At 34.2% G+C, this 22,008-nt stretch overlaps 1 protein-coding gene across 4 annotated transcripts in view; it reads right to left on the bottom strand.

Annotated features, from left to right (window-relative positions):
* Positions 1 to 210: 210 nt before the first annotated feature.
* Positions 211 to 22,008, bottom strand: part of Il1rapl1 (interleukin 1 receptor accessory protein like 1) — a 1,800,273-nt gene continuing 1,778,475 nt past the window's right edge. For all 4 annotated transcript variants that reach the window (XM_060376664.1, XM_060376665.1, XM_060376667.1 and 1 more), the window contains 3 exons: positions 20,375 to 20,518; positions 7,700 to 7,870; positions 211 to 7,183 (listed from right to left, as the gene is read on the bottom strand). In XM_060376664.1, the coding sequence (XP_060232647.1) occupies positions 6,465 to 7,183; positions 7,700 to 7,870; positions 20,375 to 20,518 (1,034 nt within the window). In that variant the 3' untranslated portion in view covers positions 211 to 6,464. The remainder of the gene's footprint in view (positions 7,184 to 7,699; positions 7,871 to 20,374; positions 20,519 to 22,008) is intronic.

The following is a 22,008-nucleotide window of genomic DNA, read 5'->3' as shown; positions in this document are numbered from 1 at the left end:
AGGATTAAGTAGAAATGCAAATAAACTTGGTTTTTCAACAAGCGTATTTTTCCCCAGCCAACTGGGCATTTAAGTCTCTCCTCACAACCATGGCAGGAATTAGGCCTAAGAAGTATAAGCTTAAACAACATTCAAAGAAAGTGAAGAACAAATATAACAAGAGTTATTAAATTAATAAACATACATATGTTCCAACAACACATTATTTAATTTATTGTCATCTATGATCAGGTAGAAATCAGAAGAAACATTTTTAGCTTAATAAATAATTTAATTTCTTGAATTTCTATGTAACATATAAATTTATTTTTACAGGATATATAGAGAGCATACTCATAGAGAGCAACAGACTTATGAAACAACTATAAAACACAAATTAAGTCAAGTTTAAAATTTCTCATTTTTACACTTGTATTTGTCTATTTTCCTATTGCTAGTCAAAGCAAAACCAAATGTATACTTGTAAGTATTCTAAGACAAAAAAAAAAAAAGAGAGAGAGCCTCCATCACCTACTCATGAGTTACATACATCCTAGATTATACAAAGGCAAAAGAGGGTGACTAAAACTCAAGAGAAGTACTATGTAAAAAGCACTTATACTGACTGTGAACAGATCTGAGTGTGTCTGAGTTTAAAATATGACATGAACTCCAGCAGAGGAAAATGACTAAATCCACTTTCCTATTTGGGTTCCCTCAAACTCTGAAGATGTAAAAGTTGTAATTAGCACATTATATTAACACATCTCCACTACTTTAGTGGAAAGAGTACACTAAGGATTCTTGTTAATAAGATCATATACTGCAAGCAAGATGAACAACTGCTCATGTATTCTAACATTAAGATGCCATCCTCCCAATTGACATTAACTTAAAACACATCTGATCTCTCCAAATTTAACCTCTCATTAACTAGTAAAGATAGATCCATATTACTTTGCCACATATTCATGCACTATGTAATAAGGTCATATCACATTAAATCTTTTTTTAATGACACAGCATGCCTTTTGAAAGAACACTGAGATTATGAAGATTAAAATTTATACAACATTGATATTACATGTAGTTCTCTGAAGTTCATGGGCAGTTTTTTTCTGTTATTTGGTATTAGAGGGAACACAGTATAATTATATTTTAGAGTGTTTTCTTTTGGTTAGACAGAGAAAAATTTCAGGTTTATGAACAGTGGAGGATGCATCAATGAGAGCAGTAAATGGTAGAAAAAATAAAAGTAACTTTACTTACTTTAATGAAGGATTCAGAAGCATGAGTTTGTTAGTGAATGCAGAGGCTATTAGAGGAAAATTTACTAATGAACAGAAGGAATTTACACATATATACTTATAAAACCATAAATATATATGCATGTCTTATCTGTAATAAAGAGACATTTTGTGTTCTGAGTCTGTAAAAATGACATATTGCTGAATGAAAAAATGTAGTTGATTTTTTTATAACTTCAAAACCTTTTCTATGGATGTAACCAAAATCTGACTATGAGAAGGAAACATCAAATAAGGTTAAAATTAACTCTTTTCCTCTTCCTTCTTTTTCTTTATTTTGGATAACTAAGATTTTATAGCTCCTTCTGACACTATTTTATTCTCAATATAAAGCACAGGTTTTCACTCTGTAATAAATCAAAAAAAAAAAAAAAAAAAAAAAAACAAACCTACAACTTTAAATCACTACCACCTTACTTTTCAACACACTCTATATTTTTCCGAGGTCACATTAGAGTTCACAAAAGCAGCAAAAACTTAATCACTGAAAGTGGGGTACAGAAGATTCTAAATATTTTCATAATAAAACTGATTTCTTTTAGAAAAACACATCAATTGATTATTCTCTTTTTCTACTGTTTGAATTCTTTTTGGTAGACAATGTGGTTAAAAATGAAAAAATGAAATAAGTCATATTTGTCAAATTATATGGTTTTGTACATTCTCCTATTTTAAGTGAATGTAGAAATGAGAAAACTATCTTAAAAATACTATATTTCTCATTTGATTGTAAATAACTTAATGTTGTTAATTTTTTCTTCACTGTTTCCAATTTCTCTTACAAAGTCATGCCATATTGAATGAGGAATTATCTGTTAGGAAAACAGTAGTCACCCTTGAATTTTCACGAATGAAGATAAAAAATAAGAGACACAACAATGCCTTCAATATATATGACTTTATATGACCATTAGAGTATGAGACTGTCCTCTGAATCTAAACATCTATGGCTTTTTCGGTGTTGGATGTTTTCAGAATTACACCCAGGAAAAGAGTTAAACAATAATCAAACCTCATCTGAAAGTTCAAGTAATGTTTCATTATTTCATTTAAACTATTTTACAGAGCCAAGATATTCTTGAACTCAAGTATAAGGCTTATGAATAAGGATATCTGAAACTGTTAGTTACCTTTTTTGTTCAGAATAATAAGGTGGGAAAGATCCATGATAAGGCAAGAAATAACCTCTGCTTCCATTGACAAATTTTTTTTTATTACAGTCTCATCTTTATTTCTTTTTAATAACTGAATGTATGGTTGGATATTTTTTCCACAGTAGGGAATAGGAATATGTAGTTGGATTTCTAACCTGTATAATATTTCACTTCTATTTTTCATCAGCTACAGCAGTAATGGGATTAATGGACAAACAAATTTAAATCAGAGACAATAAGGCATTTTGCTTTTCTGTATATATATAATTTCTTAGTTCCATTCAGCTATTTCACTTGTGTGACATTGATGCTCTCCTTAGAATTTCAATAAGATTTCTCCTGGGACTAATGATATAAACTAAAACTAATAAAAAAAGGAATTGCTGGCTTTGGTGGTATATGTCTATAACCTCAGCATTCAGAAGGCTGTTACAGAAGGATTGAGAGGTTGAGGCCAGCCTAGCCTGAATCCTGTCTCAAAAACAAAATAAACAAAACAACAAATAAAAAAGAAGAAACTAAACACAAGAATAAACTGTTTCTTTAAAAGGAGAGCTAGGGTACCATTCCAGAATCAGGAAATAGCTTACAATGTACAAATAAATGTTTTCCTAGAAATAGTAGTCTCACTTGACATAAATGGTATCTGAAAAGTTAATGACTATTCTAAGATAAACAAACCATACTTAGACTTTAGGAATTGGCTCTCAGTTAATATTTCCTCTTGTTATAAATATTTAGTAACAATGAAATATGGAAGAAACCAGCATCTACATATTTAAGATTAAGTTGATAGAGTCCAAATACATATACTATAAGGAAAGTAATAATCACAAAATGGTTGACTGAACAATCAGATATTTAGCTATAGAAACATCATAATTTCAGATCTCATCACACCTTGGATTTATTTCCTAGAATTCATCTAAACTTAAATCAGCTGATAACACAACATACATAGGTCTTCTCTGTTCATAGAAGACCAAAGGGATGTGATACAAATTAAATAATCAATGATTTGAGCACCAGAATAAAGACTAAGATGCTCAGAAGCAGCAAGTTGAGGTTACACTAAAGAACCAGATGGACTTTTGAATCCATAAATGTATCATTCAGAGCTCAGGCGGTGATTGATGAAAAACAGGCAATACCAAACATCACACGTGTCCAAGTCTGGAAGTCCATTCTTCTCCCCAGCTTGGCTAACACATTCACGTTTTCAAATGTGTTTTTACAGCTAGAATAATCTTATCCCCAAGAACCCCAACAAACAAAAAGAGAAGGATGAAACCTAAGCACTAGGGGAAATACATGGTTTATTTTGTTTTATTGTGAGTTCTCATTGAACTTCTGTTACACATAAAACATGTGAACCCATGAGTTCCTTTCACTGGTCCTCATGTGGAGCTGATAGAGGAATAGAAACTTGGGAGAAATGATTCTAAAGCTATAGATAGCTTCCTTTGCATGTATTTCATTTGTAAATATAACAAAGCATTAGAGGAAAAAAAAAGTTTCTTAAGTGTGAGAGTATCAAATATTACCCATCAATCCCTGAATCATGCTATTCAAAGTGCTTAAATCTACACTAAAAATAGAACAAAAATGTACTCCCAATGCAGCTAAATTAACACCTATGGATGCATAAAATATGACTGTGGTCTGATTACTTCCTCTACATTTATTCCACATATCCATCGTGCACTTAAAATATTAAGAAAAGAAAAACCAAATAAATAAATAAATCAGGCCATTGCCACATTTACAATCTTCTGAGTACTGGGGGCTTTTGGAATCCAGTCCAATGGCAAGTGTCCATAGTACACAGTAAACAATGGCCTTCTCTGTTTCTGAAAATAACCCACTGTGCAAAGCTGACCTTAAAGTTTTATGTGTCCTTGTAGCTTCAGTTCTGGTTTTTGAAAATATGACACAGAACCAAGGGGAGCACAAGAATTAAGACATATTGTCGAGAAGACCCAGGCAAGTTGTCAGGGAAGCAAACATTTTTTTAAGCAAATAAAAATCAAGGTACATCCCAAGGTACCTTTGCTTTGTCACACAAACATTGAGACCTTTGCATTGTTACAAAATGTTTGTACTTTTCTCTCTTACCTTTATAGTTCTAGATTGCCCTTCCTGATGAACTCTATTGTAATTTACACTTTTATATCTATGTGGCCCACTCACACCTTAGTCTTGTGACTCAAACTCTAGAATTGTTTTCTCATTTTGTAGTGTGGCAGGAAGAAAGCAAACACACAGTAGTAACTATATAAACCCACAGATGATTGTTGAGAAGGAACTTCCTATGATGAATCACTAAAGTAAGTGCTATAAATCTTAAGTTCTATTATCAATAATTTTGTCACATCAATTTTTTTTTTAAAGAAAACTAAAATCTACATAGGTAACATTTTCTTTTAACAAGTCTGCCCTCTACAGGATCTTTTGTGATTGATTTAGCATCATTGTTAACATAACAAGGAATTAGATGCTTATGTGATTGACTTCAAAGATAAAGTTAGATGGTAAGTGACAAATTTCCTGGGAGCATCAACTTTCTGTTTCTGAAAGATAGAATCATATAGTTAAAATTAAGTAATTTCTATGCAAAATTAAGTTTTTAAAGTATTTTTGGATCTAATTTAAAAGCCATTTTGTGTAAATAATGTTTATTTTGAAAATAGTTTGTGTTGTTATTCATATGATTGACCTGCTTATGTTCATCAACTGATACCACTTAAATTCTGAATGTAGCATTGAAAAGCAAATACAAGTCAGTTAACATTTAAATACAAGGAAACCACAATATGTTTCACGATTTTTTCTGACTCTTTAAAGGATAAAATTTTGTATAATACAAGGTGGTAAAACATATTTGATGACACATCCTGTTCTTCCCTTTGGTTTGGAAGCTTTCAATGTAATTTAATTTTTACTTGCCTTGATTCACCTATCTAGGTTAACTTGCCTGATATTTGCACATAATCTCATTTGCAGAAAAAATAATTATAGAGGGAAAAGAGGAAGTAGATTATCAAACAAAAACAGCCACAAACACATTCATGCCTTTCCAGGAAGTGATCAAATATAGGGCTTGATATATATTTTTTTGGTTTTGTATTTTTGTATGTTTTTTTTCTTTGTTTTGTTTTGCTGTTTTATATATATTTATATTTATATATATATATATATGGGTACATCAACTTATTTTTAAGAAACAGAAATGACACTCTCCCCATTTTCATGCCCTCGATCTTCACTCTGTAGTGCTCACTCTGTAGTGTTCACTGTCAAGTGACTAGAACAACTTTGGGTATAGAGTGTATTCTGAAGAGCAGTGAATTAAATGTTAAGACAGTTAGACCTACCCCTACCCTCTGCAGAGTGTACACATCATGCTGCCATTAGAAGGGTAGAGGTGGGGAATGAGGTGGGGACAAGGAAGAGATTTCAGGGCTCCGACTTGCAGGGCCCTCCTATGAGCAATGTTCTTCTCTCTTTCTCTCTCTCCTGTTCCCAAACAGCAATGCAATGCTGGCGTTCAGTCGCACTGCTTTATGAAGGCTGACATGGTCAAGCTGGTCCTAGGCAGAACCTGAGAGAGGATCCGGTGCTCCTTGTCCCATCAGAAAGATTTGTCCAAGCACCCCAAGGAAATGTTAAAAGCAAAATAAAATTTAAAAAGAAAATTAAAAACCCATTCTAAAACTAAATTAGTGAAGAAAAAAAGGGTTTTCTATCTATACATCAGTCTCTTCGTTTAAAAAATGTAAATTTACAAATTCAGTGACATATAAAACAAAGTCAAAAAAATGTAATGGTAAGAGACATGGTAAAACAGGAAGACACTGATGCTACAAAGAAATTCCAAAAAATATATGTACAAGACCCTGTTTTTCCTCGTGTTCTAGAGATTGTAATGCATGTTTTTAACAGCAGCAGTCGAGGACTTAGTTCCAGGCACTGGACTGCAGATTTCTTTCGAACTCCCAGGAACGGGATGTCCTTAGCTTTTCTGTCACCAAATCACACTGGATATACTGGTCTCCCTTGGCAACAACGGCAGGATGGCACTGTTTGTGTGGGCCTCATCCGGATTCGGCTCCCTGCTGGACTTTGTCTGCGGCCGCTGCCCATTGATGAGTGTCATAGGGATGTTACAGTAGGTATGCTGATTTCCTATGGAGGTAAGTGGCAGGGTGCCTGTAGGAGGTACGTCGTACTCATAGCTTCGATAGTAGTGTTTCTGACGCATTTGTGAATGGTAGGTATTGTGAAAGGTAGAACGGAGATCTGGATGGGCAGTGGCTAGAGCTGTGGAGGTGGCCGCAGCCATTGAAATGGCCGAGACAGTCTGCAGCTCCCCGAAAGGCCCCTGCTCACTGACATCTAAAGCCTGCTCATGTGTAATGGGTTCTATCCTCTTAAAAGGCATTTCGTACTGTAAACGTTTCCAGAACTTCGAGTTCAACTTGTTACATTTTGGTCCATGCCATTTAATAACCGTCAGGAGCTTGATAGTGTGCTTGAGGGCCTCCACCTCCTGGTAGTTCATAATTCCACGCAGTTCGCTGCATTCAATCAGTATCACTTTGATTTCTCCAGTCACAAGCATGTTTCGAAGTCTTGTTTCCAGCTCAAAGATGCTCCAACCCCTTCGAACTACATAATTTGGGGTCATGACAATGATCAGCCGCTTACTTTGATCTACACATCTTGCCACATCTTCAATGTATGCTATAAAGAGAAGAAATGGATCAGGGTAAGTGAACTGACATGAGATCCAAAAGGCTCTGATGGTTTCTTTCATATAGTAGATAAGAATAGTTAGCTAACACATTGTCAGGATGAAATAGGAAATAAGCCCTTTGCATAGAGTTTTGACCTCCATTCTAGTAAGATTAGAGATACCTTTTCAGGGTGGAAATATCTCCTTCCATTTAAATAAATATTAAGGTCCACAAAGTGTGATGCTTTATAGAATGATAAAGTGCCTTCTCTGGGATATAATTTAAATTTCATATAAAAACAACTGTATTTTCTCTGGCATATAAATTTAAATTTCATATAAAAATAATGTTCTTTTTGAGATACTAAAGTACTATGTAAAAATGGTGACTGCACAGACTTACAATGCACACACACACACACACACATATATGTGTGTGTGTGTATATATATATATATATATATATATATATATGTGTGTGTGTGTGTGTATAGATATATATATGAGAGAAAACATTAACTTACTTCCAGTTGGGATCAAGTCTCTATCTGGTATAAATAACTTATATCCATAATGCTTTTCAAGCATATCAGGGAGGATTTCAAGGGCAAAGCGTTCTTCTTCCCCAGTCTCTTGATTCCACTGGTCAGGATCCACTTTGGTATATGACAGGTAGGCATCGTAATCTTTGTTATCTGTCAAAAATATTTTAAGGTAAGTTCTACAAAGTAAGTTCTAGAAAGGAAATAACAGAATATTAACAATATTCACTTTTGTTGATAGATATTTTCAAACATTCCAGTCTTGGAAGACCAAAAATTAAAAAAAAAAAGGCTGTATTAATTTTTATTGTATGTTCTGTAGTAACAACAATTCTGCAACTTGCTTGGAGGTACAAAATTTTTTTTGTTGTTATGATTAAAATAGCAGGAGAAAAATCAACAGTATGATTCATGAAGGAATAGGGCTAGGGGTGGAGCTTAGTGCCAGAATTCATAAACTGCTGGCATCAACCTGAGCAGGTTCAACTATTAGCACTACCAATAAAAAAGTAATGAAATGCCAATTTCCATATATTTTTTGGATCCAGATTATAGGAAGTATTCACTATTTAGAAAAAGCTGCCCGTTTAAATGATAGTATGTTATTATTGCATAGACGGCAATAAAAAAAAAAAAAAAACAACCTCATCTTTGGATATTTTTTTAAGAAGAGGGTTAATTTTAACTTTGATTTACAAAATGATTAAAAGTAGTAGTAGGGCTTATGAGAGCTTGTTTCTTATTTTGCAGTTTCAGCTACTGACTACAATTTCTGCTCAATGCAAAGATGGAAAACAGCTGGTAAATATGTTAATGTTCATCATAATCTCAAGTATACTCTAGTTACTCTTTGCATGGTTTTCATGGGATTTTGGTAAAGATACATCTCCAATAAAATGGAAACCAAATAAGAAACTCAACATGTAATAGTTAAACAACAAATTCAACAGGTTTCTTTTTCCTTTTTACAGTGGTTAAAATAGCTATTGTGTTTACTGTTTCATAAAAATACTTTTTAAAGTTAAAAGAGAGTTTATCTTCTACGGAGTTAAGAAATAAAAACATCAACTTAAAGTATTATTAGGAAGACTTGCTATGCCCAGTCTCAATTACAACATAATCACTACACCCAAGGTTCAGGGAACATCACAAAATAGAGGGCTGAAGATGCTAAGAGCCAGAAGACCAAGACACCTTGCTGCATGATTGTTCCCAGTACACATGAACAGAGAAGTTTTACTAATGAATTTTGAACAATAAGATTACCTACACCAGACTTCATAGAGACTAGAAAAAAACTGACAGGACAAAGCTGATGGGAGAATTTCACAAGATTACAGTCTTACATGAGGAGTTATAGGGAATCAATGGCTGCTAAGAGAGAGAGAATTTGTTTTCTTTTAGGGATGACACTTCTGAGAGGTTATACAACCCCAATCCTAAGCACATGCATATATGAACAATGGTAAATGGACTCAGTTTTAGTACATGTATGTGTATATGTGTAACAGTAAATGAACTCTGTTTATGAACTCTTACATATCTGTATATGTCTATGTAAGAATAAATGGATTCAATTTTATATATGTACGTGTGTATGTAAATGTATGTAGATTTAAAGAAAATTGCCTTAAATTTGAGAGGGAATGAGAGGCATTATATCATTTGGAAGATGAAGAGAGAGAGGTGGAAATGATGCTAATAAATTACTCTTTTATAAAACTGCAGAACAAAACAGGTTAGATGCAGTGGTGTGTATCTATAGTCTAAGCCATTTGGAAGGCTGAAGAAGACCATTTGAAGGCAGAGTTCCAGACCAGCCTAAGCATAATGCAGTGAGTACTGTCTCAAAAAAAAAATCAAACCAAACCAAACAGCCAACACTAAATATTAAGAAATATTCAGGGGTGAAAGAAAATCTGAAAACAACCCAGAAATAAAAATGTTTAGGGTGTTGACAAATAAATTTATCATGGTCTTTAACTTATAAGAGGACATTGGCTTCAATATTATGTAAAATCCAAGGAACTCCTGGATTTTGTTAAAGAATAACACCTATAAAAATATAAGTTGACCTCACCTCTCTCTTTTCTAGATGAACACAGTATGTTGAATCTGGGTAGGAAAGAGATGTGTTGACAAGGGAAATGGCTTGAGATTGACAGCTGGGTCTTTGAGAATTTTTAACCTTTAAATATCTATTGAGTAGTAGCTGTTATTGGCCGCTGTATTTTTTTTTATTGTACTCAAATATCTATAAGCAACACAAATGAAACTGACTAGTGAAAGAGCTCATCATTCACCAAATGGGTTACTAAAATAACTGGGCAGCTGAAAAATGTTCATTTAAGAATGAAATAACTTAGAAAACTCATAATTAGAAGTTGTCACTGATATCCTTTGAGCCATATTTCTTTTGTAGGTATCTGGAAATGTTTTACATTCCTTCCATTTCTAACATGTACTTTTTTCATGTTAAAATATTGTAGAACTTTATAAATAATGTCAAAATGAAAACACATTAAAATTATTAAGTTATAGTATTAATATTTGATCTTTGTGCTTTTTGAATTTATTTTTTTTATTTTGATGATATTTAAAAATAAGCCAAAGAGTTTGCACATGTTAGTAAAATTCTTTACCAAAATTTACCTTACTTTTTATTTCAATTCTATTATGGTAGTCTCTGTAAATTATATTCTCAAATAAAGCAGCTTGAATCAATGACTTAAACATTTCATAACAATGACCAAGTTTACATGTTTGTCATTCAGTATTTTTCCAGACTGTTTTATTTATAAATTATTAAATATTTAAATGAAAACAAAGTTACATAGTTTTTGAGACGGGACCCATATTTATACACAGGGTTTGCTTCAAATTTACCATTCTCTTACCTTGGCTCACTGACTGTCAATATTATAAGCATGGAACATGTGACAATAATTAAAATATTGTCCTGCAAGCATAGCTCACAGGTTGAAAGCACTTGCTAAGCAAGTGTGAGCTCCTGAGTTTGAATCCCCAGAACGCACATACAATTCAAACACAGTAGCAGCAACATCTGTAATCTTCAGACTCTTCTGGAGTGATGGAAGGCCAGTTAGCCTTTATATGTCAGAGGAAAAAAAATCAAAGTAGAAAGGGAGGACCAACAAGTGAGGCTGTCTTGACCTCCAGATGTGTTCACAGCCTCTTTGTGCTCATATTTACATTCATGTAAGCACAAAGGTGTATTTAAAAATAAAAGTAAAATGTTTAGTGTGTGCTATGGTGAAAACAAAGACAACTGATCTGAACTTCTGACTTCCATAAATTCTGACTCATTTGAGATTTTAAATCCTGGAGCATCTTGGAGGCTAAGACAATTCTCAGTAGTATGGTACTTGTCTAGTATGTATAAATCCCTAGATTTGATCACCAGAACTGGGAAAAACTGAGATAAACAACTTCTTAAATCTGGGTTAGTAGTAAATGTATTTTAATTATGTAGCAAACTGTCTGGCTCCAGAGTCATTCAATAAGTATTAATTTCCTTCTTCTTCAGCCTTAAAATGCTGCAGCTAGCATAGTTGTTTAGAAGTCTTAAGAGGTATAGTATGGCTTTTTACTTGCGGTACAACAAAATCATCATATCCAAAATTTTGGAGTAGTGATTATTTTGGACAGTCATGGCAACAAAATAAGCAAAACAACACAGAGATATCTAGTTCTATATAATGGCAATAGAACTTTTAACTCTCTAGTTAGAGGAAGGTAAGAGAAAGTCACAGGGCACTTATCTGGGATTATAGCCATTATTCCCCCCTGCCCTCCATTTAAACCAACAGCAAGTGATCATGGGAGCTGCTAGGTTTTTTTGTTGTTGTTGTTTATTTTTTCTTCTGTTTTTATTATTACTCGTTGTTGGTGGTATGTGTATATGTATATGTGTAAGAACAGAAAGACTAACAGAAACTAGACTACAATGATATAGCTTTCATAAGGTAAACTTTATCCATGCTGGAGTGGGATTTTGTAATGATACAGTTGTTTGAGGGTCACTTATTTTTCCGTGAGAAATCCTTCAGCATGCTCTTTAAGTAAACACTCCCAAAACTTTTTGGTTGACCAAGTTGGACTTGGATAGAATTGTTACATTTTTCTGCCTGTAGTGCCCTATGTTGGATGAATAGAAATTTGTCAGGAAGAGTTAATGCAAGAAGAGGGGAAAAGGTAGCAGACTAGTAACAGGGAGCACTAGATGTGTGTTAAGAAAGACACCGTTTATAAGCTTATGATTTTGTATAGATCACATGCCCAAAATAATATTTTGTTTCCCCTTTGGGAATATAAAAGCTGGGTATGCAATTTAATTAGTCACCACTAACAATAAAACAAAATGAAAACACAACGCCAGCTCTATAAGTTTTCTAAATGATATTCAAAAAAAGTGTTTCACTGATATACATGAAGATAATGATTCCTGAATCTAAAAAGGATATGATTTAGTTTAGTTGAATGAGAAAGAAAACTAAGTATGTATGATCTAAGATTGCATATATGCCAATTTGTTTTGTATATGCAATGGTAACAAATACTTACATTTTCTGATGATGGAGTAAAGATTTTAAAAGATAGTTTTAACTCATTTGTCCAATGCTGATAATAATACCAAACATCAAACTAGATCTCTGTCTCCATCTTCAAAATATGACTACATTGGTTATTATAATGTTCTTAAAACTGCACTGCTATGGCTATGAGTAACCATGACCTAAAGGCAGAAGGATGGGGGTGAGGGATAAACACTTGTTCTCTAGAAAAAAAAGTAAACACCAAGATGGGTTATAGTTTTTAAATAGAACTGAAAGAGAAACTACATGCAAAGGCACAGCAAAGCAAAGGAGGCTGAAATATTGATGTTTTTTTCTTTCTAATTTATTGTAGTATAGACTATGATATTGTGTTAGTGGAAGTTCTCAGCATTTACAGATTCTAGGTCTCTCTTATCATGATGTTCATCTATTTAACTAGAACATGGCACTGTTCTAGAGACAGCGACCTCAAACATTCAAAATATTTTTATTTCAGATCAAAAGTTTAAAAATCAGACTTGATTGTTAAAATCAGTTACTTTTTATTAAATATATAACCTTTAAAATCCATGGTACTCAAGGCACATGTATTTCTTAACAGATTTGGGGTATATACCCCACCCCTATAAGTATTTATCAGGCTCAAGGTCCTTAAGGAATTGTCAGTTAAAGTTTACCATGGTTCTGTACCTGGAAAAGAATGTTTGGATGTCAAGAGTTGGATATCCAGTTCCTATCTCTGGAATTTTGTCATACCAGTTTCAAGAGAAATTTTCTTGCATAATTTTCTTTCTTTTGGTATACACATATATACATTCAATACACACTCATCTTCAGGACTCAAACTTCTTTAATTTTTTGTTTGTTCATTTACTTTCAAGACAGGGCCTCACTGTATGTCTGTGGCTTGCCTGGAACTCACTATGTAGATCAACTGTCCTCAAATTCACAGAGATCTGCTGGCCTCTGCCTTGCAAGCGATGGAACTAGAGGCCTGCACCACCAGGTTCAGCACATGCCTATTTTTAATGTAAAGGTAGAAAAATTTATATAAAGGTTTCTTTTATTATATAATAATGATGGTAGGAGATTAGGTAAACTACTCCTCTAACCTCAAACCTCTACAGAGACCTAATCTAGCTAAAAAACCAGAAACTGAGAGACTTATCTCTGAAAATCATTGAACTCAATTCCCCAATAAAAAAGCACAGGCTAACAGAACGGATACATGAAAATTATCCATCATTCTGCTGCATGCAAGAAATACACCTCAGCAACAAAGACAGACCTTATCTCAGAGTAAAGGGCTATAAAAAGTTTTTTCAAGCAAAAGGCTGGAGTAGATGTCTATTTATTCTAATAAAACAGACGTTCAACTGAAATTAATTAAAAAAACATGAAGAGTGATATTTTTATACTCATCAAGGAAAAAAACATTCACCAAGATGACATCTCAGTTCTAAACATCTATGCCCAAATACAAGGCATCCAAATTTGTAAAAGAACATTACTAAATCTTAAATCACACATTTAATCCTACATTGTAAAAATGGGAGACTTCAACACCTCACTCTCACAAATGGACAAGTCACCAAGACAGAAACTAAACAGAGAAATGATGAAACTAACAGATCTCATGAATCAAACAGACCTAACAGATATCCACATAAGTTTTCACAAAAAGACAAAGATTATACCTGCTTCTCAGTGTTTCATGGAACCTTCTCCAAAACTGACCTTATAGTTGGTTATAAAGCAAGCCTAAACCAATACCATAAAATTGAAATAACTGCTTGTATCTTATCAGATCACCATGAATTATATCAGGACTTTAATAACAACAGGAACAAGAGAAAGCCTACAACCTCATGGAAAGTGAACAGCTCTCTACTCAGGGACCACTGAGTCAGGGAAGAAATTAAGAAAGAGACAAAAAACTTTTTAAAATTCAATGGAAATGAAGGCACAATATACCCAATACTTTTGGAGCACAATGAAAGTAGTGCTAAAAGGAAAGTTCATAGCACTAAATGCTTTCATAAAGAAATTGGAACGATCCCACACTAGTAGATTCAATAGCACACCTGAAAGCTCTAGAACAAAAAGAGGCAAGCATACCCAAGAGGAGTAGATAGGAGTAAACAGTCAAACTCAGGGCTGAAATCAATAAATTAGAAACAAGAAGAACACAAAGAATCAACAAAACCAAAAGCTGGTTCTTTGAGAAAATCGGCAAGATAAAACAACAACAAAACAACTTAGCCAAACTAACTAAAAGGCAGAGAGACAATACTCAAATTAACAAAATCAGAAATGAAAAGTAGGACATTACAACACTGTGGAAATTAAAAAAAATCATTAGGTCTTATTTCAAAAGCTGGTACAGCACAAAACTGGAAAATCTAAATGAAGTCGATGATTTTCTTAATAGATTCCACTTACCAAAGTTAAATCAAGGTCAAGTAAACAATCTAAATCTTCCTATAATCCCTAAAGAAAAGCAGTCATTAAAAGTCTACCAACCAGAAAAATAAACAAACATGGAATCCTAGAACAAATCAAAAACATGATCAAGTAGGTTTTATCCCAGAATGAAGGGTGATTCAATATAAGAAAATCCATCAATATTTATCCACCATATAAACAAACTAAAAGGAAAAAAAAAAACATGATAATTTCATTAGATGCTTAAAAACTTTTTGACAGAATTCAACACCTCTTCATGTTAAATGTTCTGGAGAGATAAAGAATACAAGAAACATAGCTAAGCACAATAAAAGCAGTATACAGCAGGCCTACAACCAATATCAAAATAAACAGAGAGCAACTTAAAGTGATTCCACTGAAATCAGGGAGAAGACAATATTGCCACTCTCTCCATATCTCTTCAGTATAGTACTTGAAGTCCTAGCCAGAGACTAAGACAACTTAAGGAAATCAAGGAAATAGAAATTGAAAGGAAGAAGTCAAAGTATCACTATTCAGGGATGATATGGTAGTATACATAAGTGACACCAAAACTTCTACCAGAGTACTCCTACATCTGAGAAACATTTTGAGCAAAGTGACTGGACACAAAATTAACTAAAAAAAAAAATCAGTAGCCCTCCTGTATACCAAAGACAAATGGGCTGAGAAAGAAATTAGGGAAACAACACCCTTCAAAATAGCCACAAATATAAAGGATTTTGGTGTAACTTTAATCAAGTAAGTGGAAGACCTATATGATAAGAACTTCAAATCTCTGAAGAAACTGAAGAAGATATCAGAAGATGGAAAGAGCTCCCATGCTCATGGATCACTAGGATTAACAGAGTAAAAATGGCCATATTACCAAAAGCAATCTATAGATTCAACAGAATTCCCATCAAAATACCAACACAAACCTTAAAAGAACAATTTTCAATGTCATATGGAAAAAACAAAAAATCCAGAATAGCTAAAACAATCCTATACAATAAAAGAACTTCTTGAGGTATCTACATCCCTTTTTCAAGCTGTGGGACAGAGTATAAGTAATAAAACTGCATGGAACAGACTGGCATAGAACAGACTGGATAATCAACGGAATCTAACAGAAGACCAAATAAACCCACATACCTATGGATACTTGATTTTTGACAAAGAATCAAAGACCATACAATGGAAAAATGAAAGCATCTTCAATAAATGTGCTAGTTTATCAGGATGTCTACATGTAAAAGAATGCAAATAGGCCCATATCTATCAACCTGCATGAAACTCAAGCCCAAGTGGATCAAGGACCTCAACATAAAACCCAATACACTAAATCTCTTAGAATAGAAAGTAGGAATTAGTCTTGAACTCATTGGCACAGGAGACAACTTCTTGAACAGAACACCAACAGCTCAACAGATCAACAATTAATAATCAGATCAACAATTAATAATGGGACCTCATGAAACTGAATCCTTTCTCTAAGGTAAAGCACATTGTCAATAGAACCAAACAACAGTCTACAGATTGGGAAAAGATCTTCACCCCATATCCAACAGAGGGCTAATATTCAGAATATATAAAGAACTAAAGAAATTAGATACCAACAAACCAAATAACCAAATTAAAAATGAGGTACAGAGCTAAACAGGGTTAAAATTCTTTGTAGTTATATGTTACAAAGTAAAAATAATATGATTAATCCAGCCTTTGTTACTTAAAGAGTAAGTTATTATCATGCCAAATCCTTAAACTTTCTCTTCAAACGACTAATAAAACTCTTTTTTTTTTTCCTTCAGCAATTGGGACTGAACCCAGTGTCTCATGTGTCCTAGACATGTGTTCTATGTGTTAATATGACCTGGAGAGGATAGGAGCTCCACAAGGACCAAATATATCTGGGCACAGGGGTCTTTTATGAGACTGTTTCTCCAAACAAGGACCATGTATGGTTATAACCTAGAACCTCTGTTCAGATGTAGCCCTCAGATGTAGCTCTCCTCAGATGGTAGCTCAGTATCCAAGTGGGTACTCTAATAAGGGGAATAGGGACTGTTTCTGACATGAACTCAGTGGTGGGCTCTTTGACCTCTCCTCCCTCCTCCAAGGGAGGAGCAGCCCCACTAGGCCACAGAGGAGGACTTTGCAGCCAGTCCTGAAGATACCTGATAAAACAGGGTCAGTTGAAAGGGGAGGTAGACTTCCCCCATCAGTACTTAGAGAGGGGCAGGGAGAAAATGAGGAAGGGAGGGTGGAATTGGGAGAGAAAGAGGGAGCGGGATACAGCAGGGATACAAAGTTAACAAACTATAACTAATATTAAAAAAAATAAAAATAAAAAAAGACTAATAAAACTGTTTTTTTTTTCTTCAGCAATTGGGGTGGAACCCAGTGTCTCATGTGTACTAGACATGTGTTTTACCAATGAGCTATTTCCCAGTACCCTATCAGTTAACTTTTATTTCCACATTCTTCTTTATATTCTTTACCTATCATTACTTTCAAAAGTATTTTAAAGGTTTTCTTTTTAAGAGACTCCAACCAAGGACCATTCATGGAGATATCCTAGACCCCCTGCACAGAGGTACCCTGTGGCAGCTCAGTCTCCATCTGGGCTTCCTAGGAAGGGGAACAGAGGCTGTCTCTGACATGAACTCAGTGGCCGGCTCTTTGATTACCTCCTCCTAAGGGTGGAGCAGCCTTACCAGGCCACAGAGGAAGACTATGAAAGACAGTCCTGATGAGTCTTGATAGGCTAGCATCAGATGGAAGCAGAGGAGGTCCTTGACTATCAGTGGACTGGGGAAGAGGCATGGGAGGAGATGAGGGGTGAGGAAGGGTGGGATTAGGAGGGGACAAAGGTGGGGCTATGGCTGAGATACAAAGTGAATAAATTGTAATAAATAAAAATTGTATTAAGAAAGTTTAATGACAGATACAAAAAAAGAACCAATATACAAATATAATTGCTAAGAATATAAAGGCTCACCTTTGATCATCAAATTACGCAGTTTTAAAAGTAAAAAACTTCTGAAATGCCAGGCATTTCTGTTAACAGTCATCACCTTTGGAAGAGGAAAAATACTGTGGGGAGCTAAGAATATAGGGATTTGGTGTTTTCCAAAATGGTTTTCACCTCTAGAACATTAGGTAATTATTTACGACAGAAAGGAATGTTGCTAAGGTTAGGATATTGTATGGGTTTCTGAGGTTGGGATTTCTGGGCATCAAGGAAGGGATGATAGAAATACCTGTAGTTATATGCAGAATTTTTAAGGGTAAGATTTTATGTTAATTTTCTCATTTTCATCATGGAAATGCAGAAAACTCAGATTGGGTCCCCTGTAAGAGCAGCCAATATTCTTGACCACTGAGCCATCTGTTCAGCCCCGAACTTGTTATATACTTATTACTGAAAAAAAAAGTGTTGAATAAAACAGTGTTTCTGGAAGTTTCAGGGGTCAGGTCCATTGTGTTAAAATGGATTATTTAAGGATGAACTCCTTTTCACCATATCACTAGGGGATAAATGCACTTGCAGTACGGATTTTTTCTCATAAAACCACTTCACTGTTCTTTGCCTTGGCAGTCTTTAATCTTACCCAGATGATAATTAAGTTTATTACCTTGGCTTTCTTTGGTCTTATTGCATTCACAAGGTAATCTCAAAGAAAGCCCTCGCACTTATATTCCTGAGTATGTTCAAGATAGCCTGAAGGAAGACTTTAACAAGTTCTAAGGCATTTATAAACCAAATTAGCTTATTGAGAAAATATCTAACTTGTTAAAATATTGTTTGTTACTGTTTCTTTGCTTTCTTTTCTCACCTAAAAAATAAACAAAAAAGAAAAAGAAAAGAAAGAAAGAAACCCCAAACAAAAACTAAGGACCCAAATAGCTCCAGAATAACAATAAAATCCATTAGGTATATACAAGTATCTCACTCCAGTATGTATTAATAGCAAGTTTCCTCAAAATAAATTTCAAATCACAGAAATTCAATGGAATATGGTTCTGATTTTTAAAAATAAATTAATTCTAATATTTCTATATTAATGAAATGACAGATAAAGCCTGAACTGGAAATTGATGGTTTGGGTAAAATCATTCACGTCATTCAGAACAAAACAAACACATTTAAATCAAGAATAATAGATGATGTGAGGTTGTTTAGATAAACTGCTTTTTCAAATATCATCTACTTCTAATTGAACAAACAACAGCATGTCTTCAGATGATGTTGAGTATGCTAAAATTTAAAAATAATGTAGACTTGTTAACAGAATATGTGGAATTTGGAAATAGATTTATTTGTTTTACATGCTTACTTGGCCGCGTACAGTAATATTTGAATTATTATTTTGAATTAATTATTCAGCTTCTGAGAGCTCCAGTAACCTTTTCAATGAAATTGACGTAATAATATTGAACTTGTAACTTTTATGAGGTTTATGACAAGTGATTTTAAGATGCATGGCACCCATATAGCTGTAATTAAACATTCTTGAAATAACCAAAATCTACTAATTTATGTGAACAGGGAAGAAAATTGAAAACAAAGAACAACTAAGAAAATTGCTATATTTTGTGAATATAGAAAGTATTGCTTTAAGAAAACTCCACAAAATAATAATGTTTCTGCAGCCTGACCTTCAAATTAGTGTCATCAGGAGAAGGGTACATAGAGAGGGTGCTGCAATACCAGTAAACCACACCTTTTTACATGTTTGAAAACTGACAGTTCTGCCTATGGGCTACTGCAGAAGACCCCAGAAGAATGGTCACAGGGACAAAGTTTCATTGTGACTTGCACTATTTAGTACAAAACTGACAATGAAAAATGCTTATCAATATAACCGAGGTATCATTTTCACTATTTGTTGTCATTTTGCAAATGCTATTTTTTAAGTTTAACTTATGTTTTCCAAATGACCTCAAAGAAACACAAGATACTTTTAAGTTCACTAATGAGTGCTGTTGGGAAGTGAATTTTATGTATCTTCAGTTCTTTTTAGAATGTACACATATTCTTGGCTGGCCAAAGATAATTACTATTTCTATAAAACACTGCTTACTTGTTCAGTATGAGCAAAAATGTTGTATGTGTTATTATAAAAATAATGTGGGTTTGTACTTTTTCTCATGGTTTACCCTTGGAGTGACAGTTGGTCTGCAAAAATAGAGAGATGGACAACATTAAAGAGCCTCTTGGACGAATGCTAAAATAGTCAGTACAATTTAATAAAACAGCTATCAGTCTAAACAAGAACAAATTGAAATTCACTTCAAATTGCTCCACTAGGGAAGACAATTAAAAGAGAAACACCTTATCTCTAGAAAAATAAAACTGGCCTTTTAGTACTGATTACAAGGTGAGAGAAAATGAACATGCCAATAACATTGCAATCAGTGTCTGTAATTTGTAAGTGATGTTTGGAATACAATTCTAAAAAGGGTAGGTGTTCCTAGACAAGTTGTAGAGAAAACTACCCATTGGCTCTAATTTACCACACATATTTCCATACAAAAATGATTTGACAAAGATATGCAAAACTTTTTTTGCTAGAATAAAATAAGATGAAGTATATTCAGAAGCAACAATAAAGCAGGGAAGTCATCTTACCTCCATCCAGCTCTTCAGCTCCAAAATGATTTCTGTAGAAGAGCATGATTTCTATCTTGTAACATTTATAGATGGTCACCAAACAAACAAGTAGCAAGAGAATAGCACCAAGCCCTCCAGCAAGTTCAACGGTGTACATTAGTTCTAGGGGGGAAAGCAATGGAGAATTATACAATAATCACATATAAAAACACAAATTCTATTTAGTTTAATGTTTTTTGCAAGTGACTCCAGATGTGATAAAACAATCATGTATTCTTTTCTCTGACAGCTATTTTGTTTTCTGTTTTTGAAGTTGGGTATCATGGTGGATCCTAGGCTGGCTTTGAACTTGTGATCCACTTACTTCAGCCTCTTAAGTTCTGGACTCATGGACTGTACAGACACATTCATCTTGTGTGAGGATTTAACCCATTTTTAGCTTTCAATTTTGTTTCCTTGGTAATTGGATGAGGTGATATATGACAATGTTGCTTAGTTACACTAATTTGGTAAAAAAGAACTCAGTTTATACATTGCATCTGAATTAAAAATATTGTAATTTTCTAATTTAAAGCTGCAATAACTGCAGGAACTTTTACATGCAGGCATATCCCTTTTGGAGGTCTGTGACCTGTGCTTTTGGGATTTATTGAAAGAAATGAATTTTTAAGACAGGACAGCGTTATGACCACCTGTGTACGAATATTTATTCTTTTTAGCTGAGCTGTTACCTGTGAGTGGGGCTCAAGGTAAAGTAAGGGGGCCAAATAACATAGTTTCTAGATGGCACAGTGCAGTGCTGCATAGCAGGCTGCCAGAAATATCTACTGAATGCTGTCTGTCCTTTCCTGCAAGAAGTGATGACTTACTATTTCCAATTCTCTGTAAAGAATAGTCTAGGTGTATCAGCGTAATCATAATCTTGAAGGCTGAGACTTTAACTGAGTTTAAAGTGTAGGGCCCCTAGTGGATATCACAACAATATGTGTTGGAAACTTTAATTAAGGTACCACATTTTTTAAAAAATATATTATTTTTTATAATTGATTCAGTTTATATACTAGCTGTAGCCCCCCCCCTCCACTTGTCTCATCCCCGTCCTATCCTTCCTCTTTTTCCTTTCTATCCCTCTCCACTAGTCCACTGATAGGGGAGGTCGTCCTCCCTTACCATCTGAACCTAGCATAACAAGTTTTATCAGGACTACCTATATAAGATTTTATTATTCTTCTTTACAAAATGAGAAGTCTGTAGTTTTTGTTTTAAAGTCAAGTGGAGCTCCAATTTTATTGTTTGATTTTTTAAATATTATTTTTTATTTTTTATATTAATTACAGTTTATTCACTTTCTATCCCAGGTGTAACCCCCCCTCATTTTCTCCAAATCCCACCCTTCCTCTCTCATCTCCTCCCATGCCCCACTCTGAGTCCATTGATAAGGGAGGGCCTCCTCCCCTTCCATCTGACCCTAGTTTATGAGGTCTCATCAGGATTGGCTGCATTGTCTTTCTCTGTGGCCTCGTAAGGCTGCTCCCCCCTCATGGGGAGGTGATCAAAGAGGCAGGCATTGAGTGAGGCAGCTTCTGTTCCTCTTACTTGGGAACCCATTAGGGCTACCATGGGGTACATCTGTGCAGGGGTTCTAGGTTATC

The sequence above is a fragment of the Meriones unguiculatus genome, assembly GCF_030254825.1.
Source record: "Meriones unguiculatus strain TT.TT164.6M chromosome X unlocalized genomic scaffold, Bangor_MerUng_6.1 ChrX_unordered_Scaffold_30, whole genome shotgun sequence".
NCBI classification, from domain to species: Eukaryota; Metazoa; Chordata; class Mammalia; order Rodentia; family Muridae; genus Meriones; species Meriones unguiculatus.
Note: the sequence above shows the minus strand (reverse complement) of the source record. Positions and strands in the feature narration are given on the sequence as shown.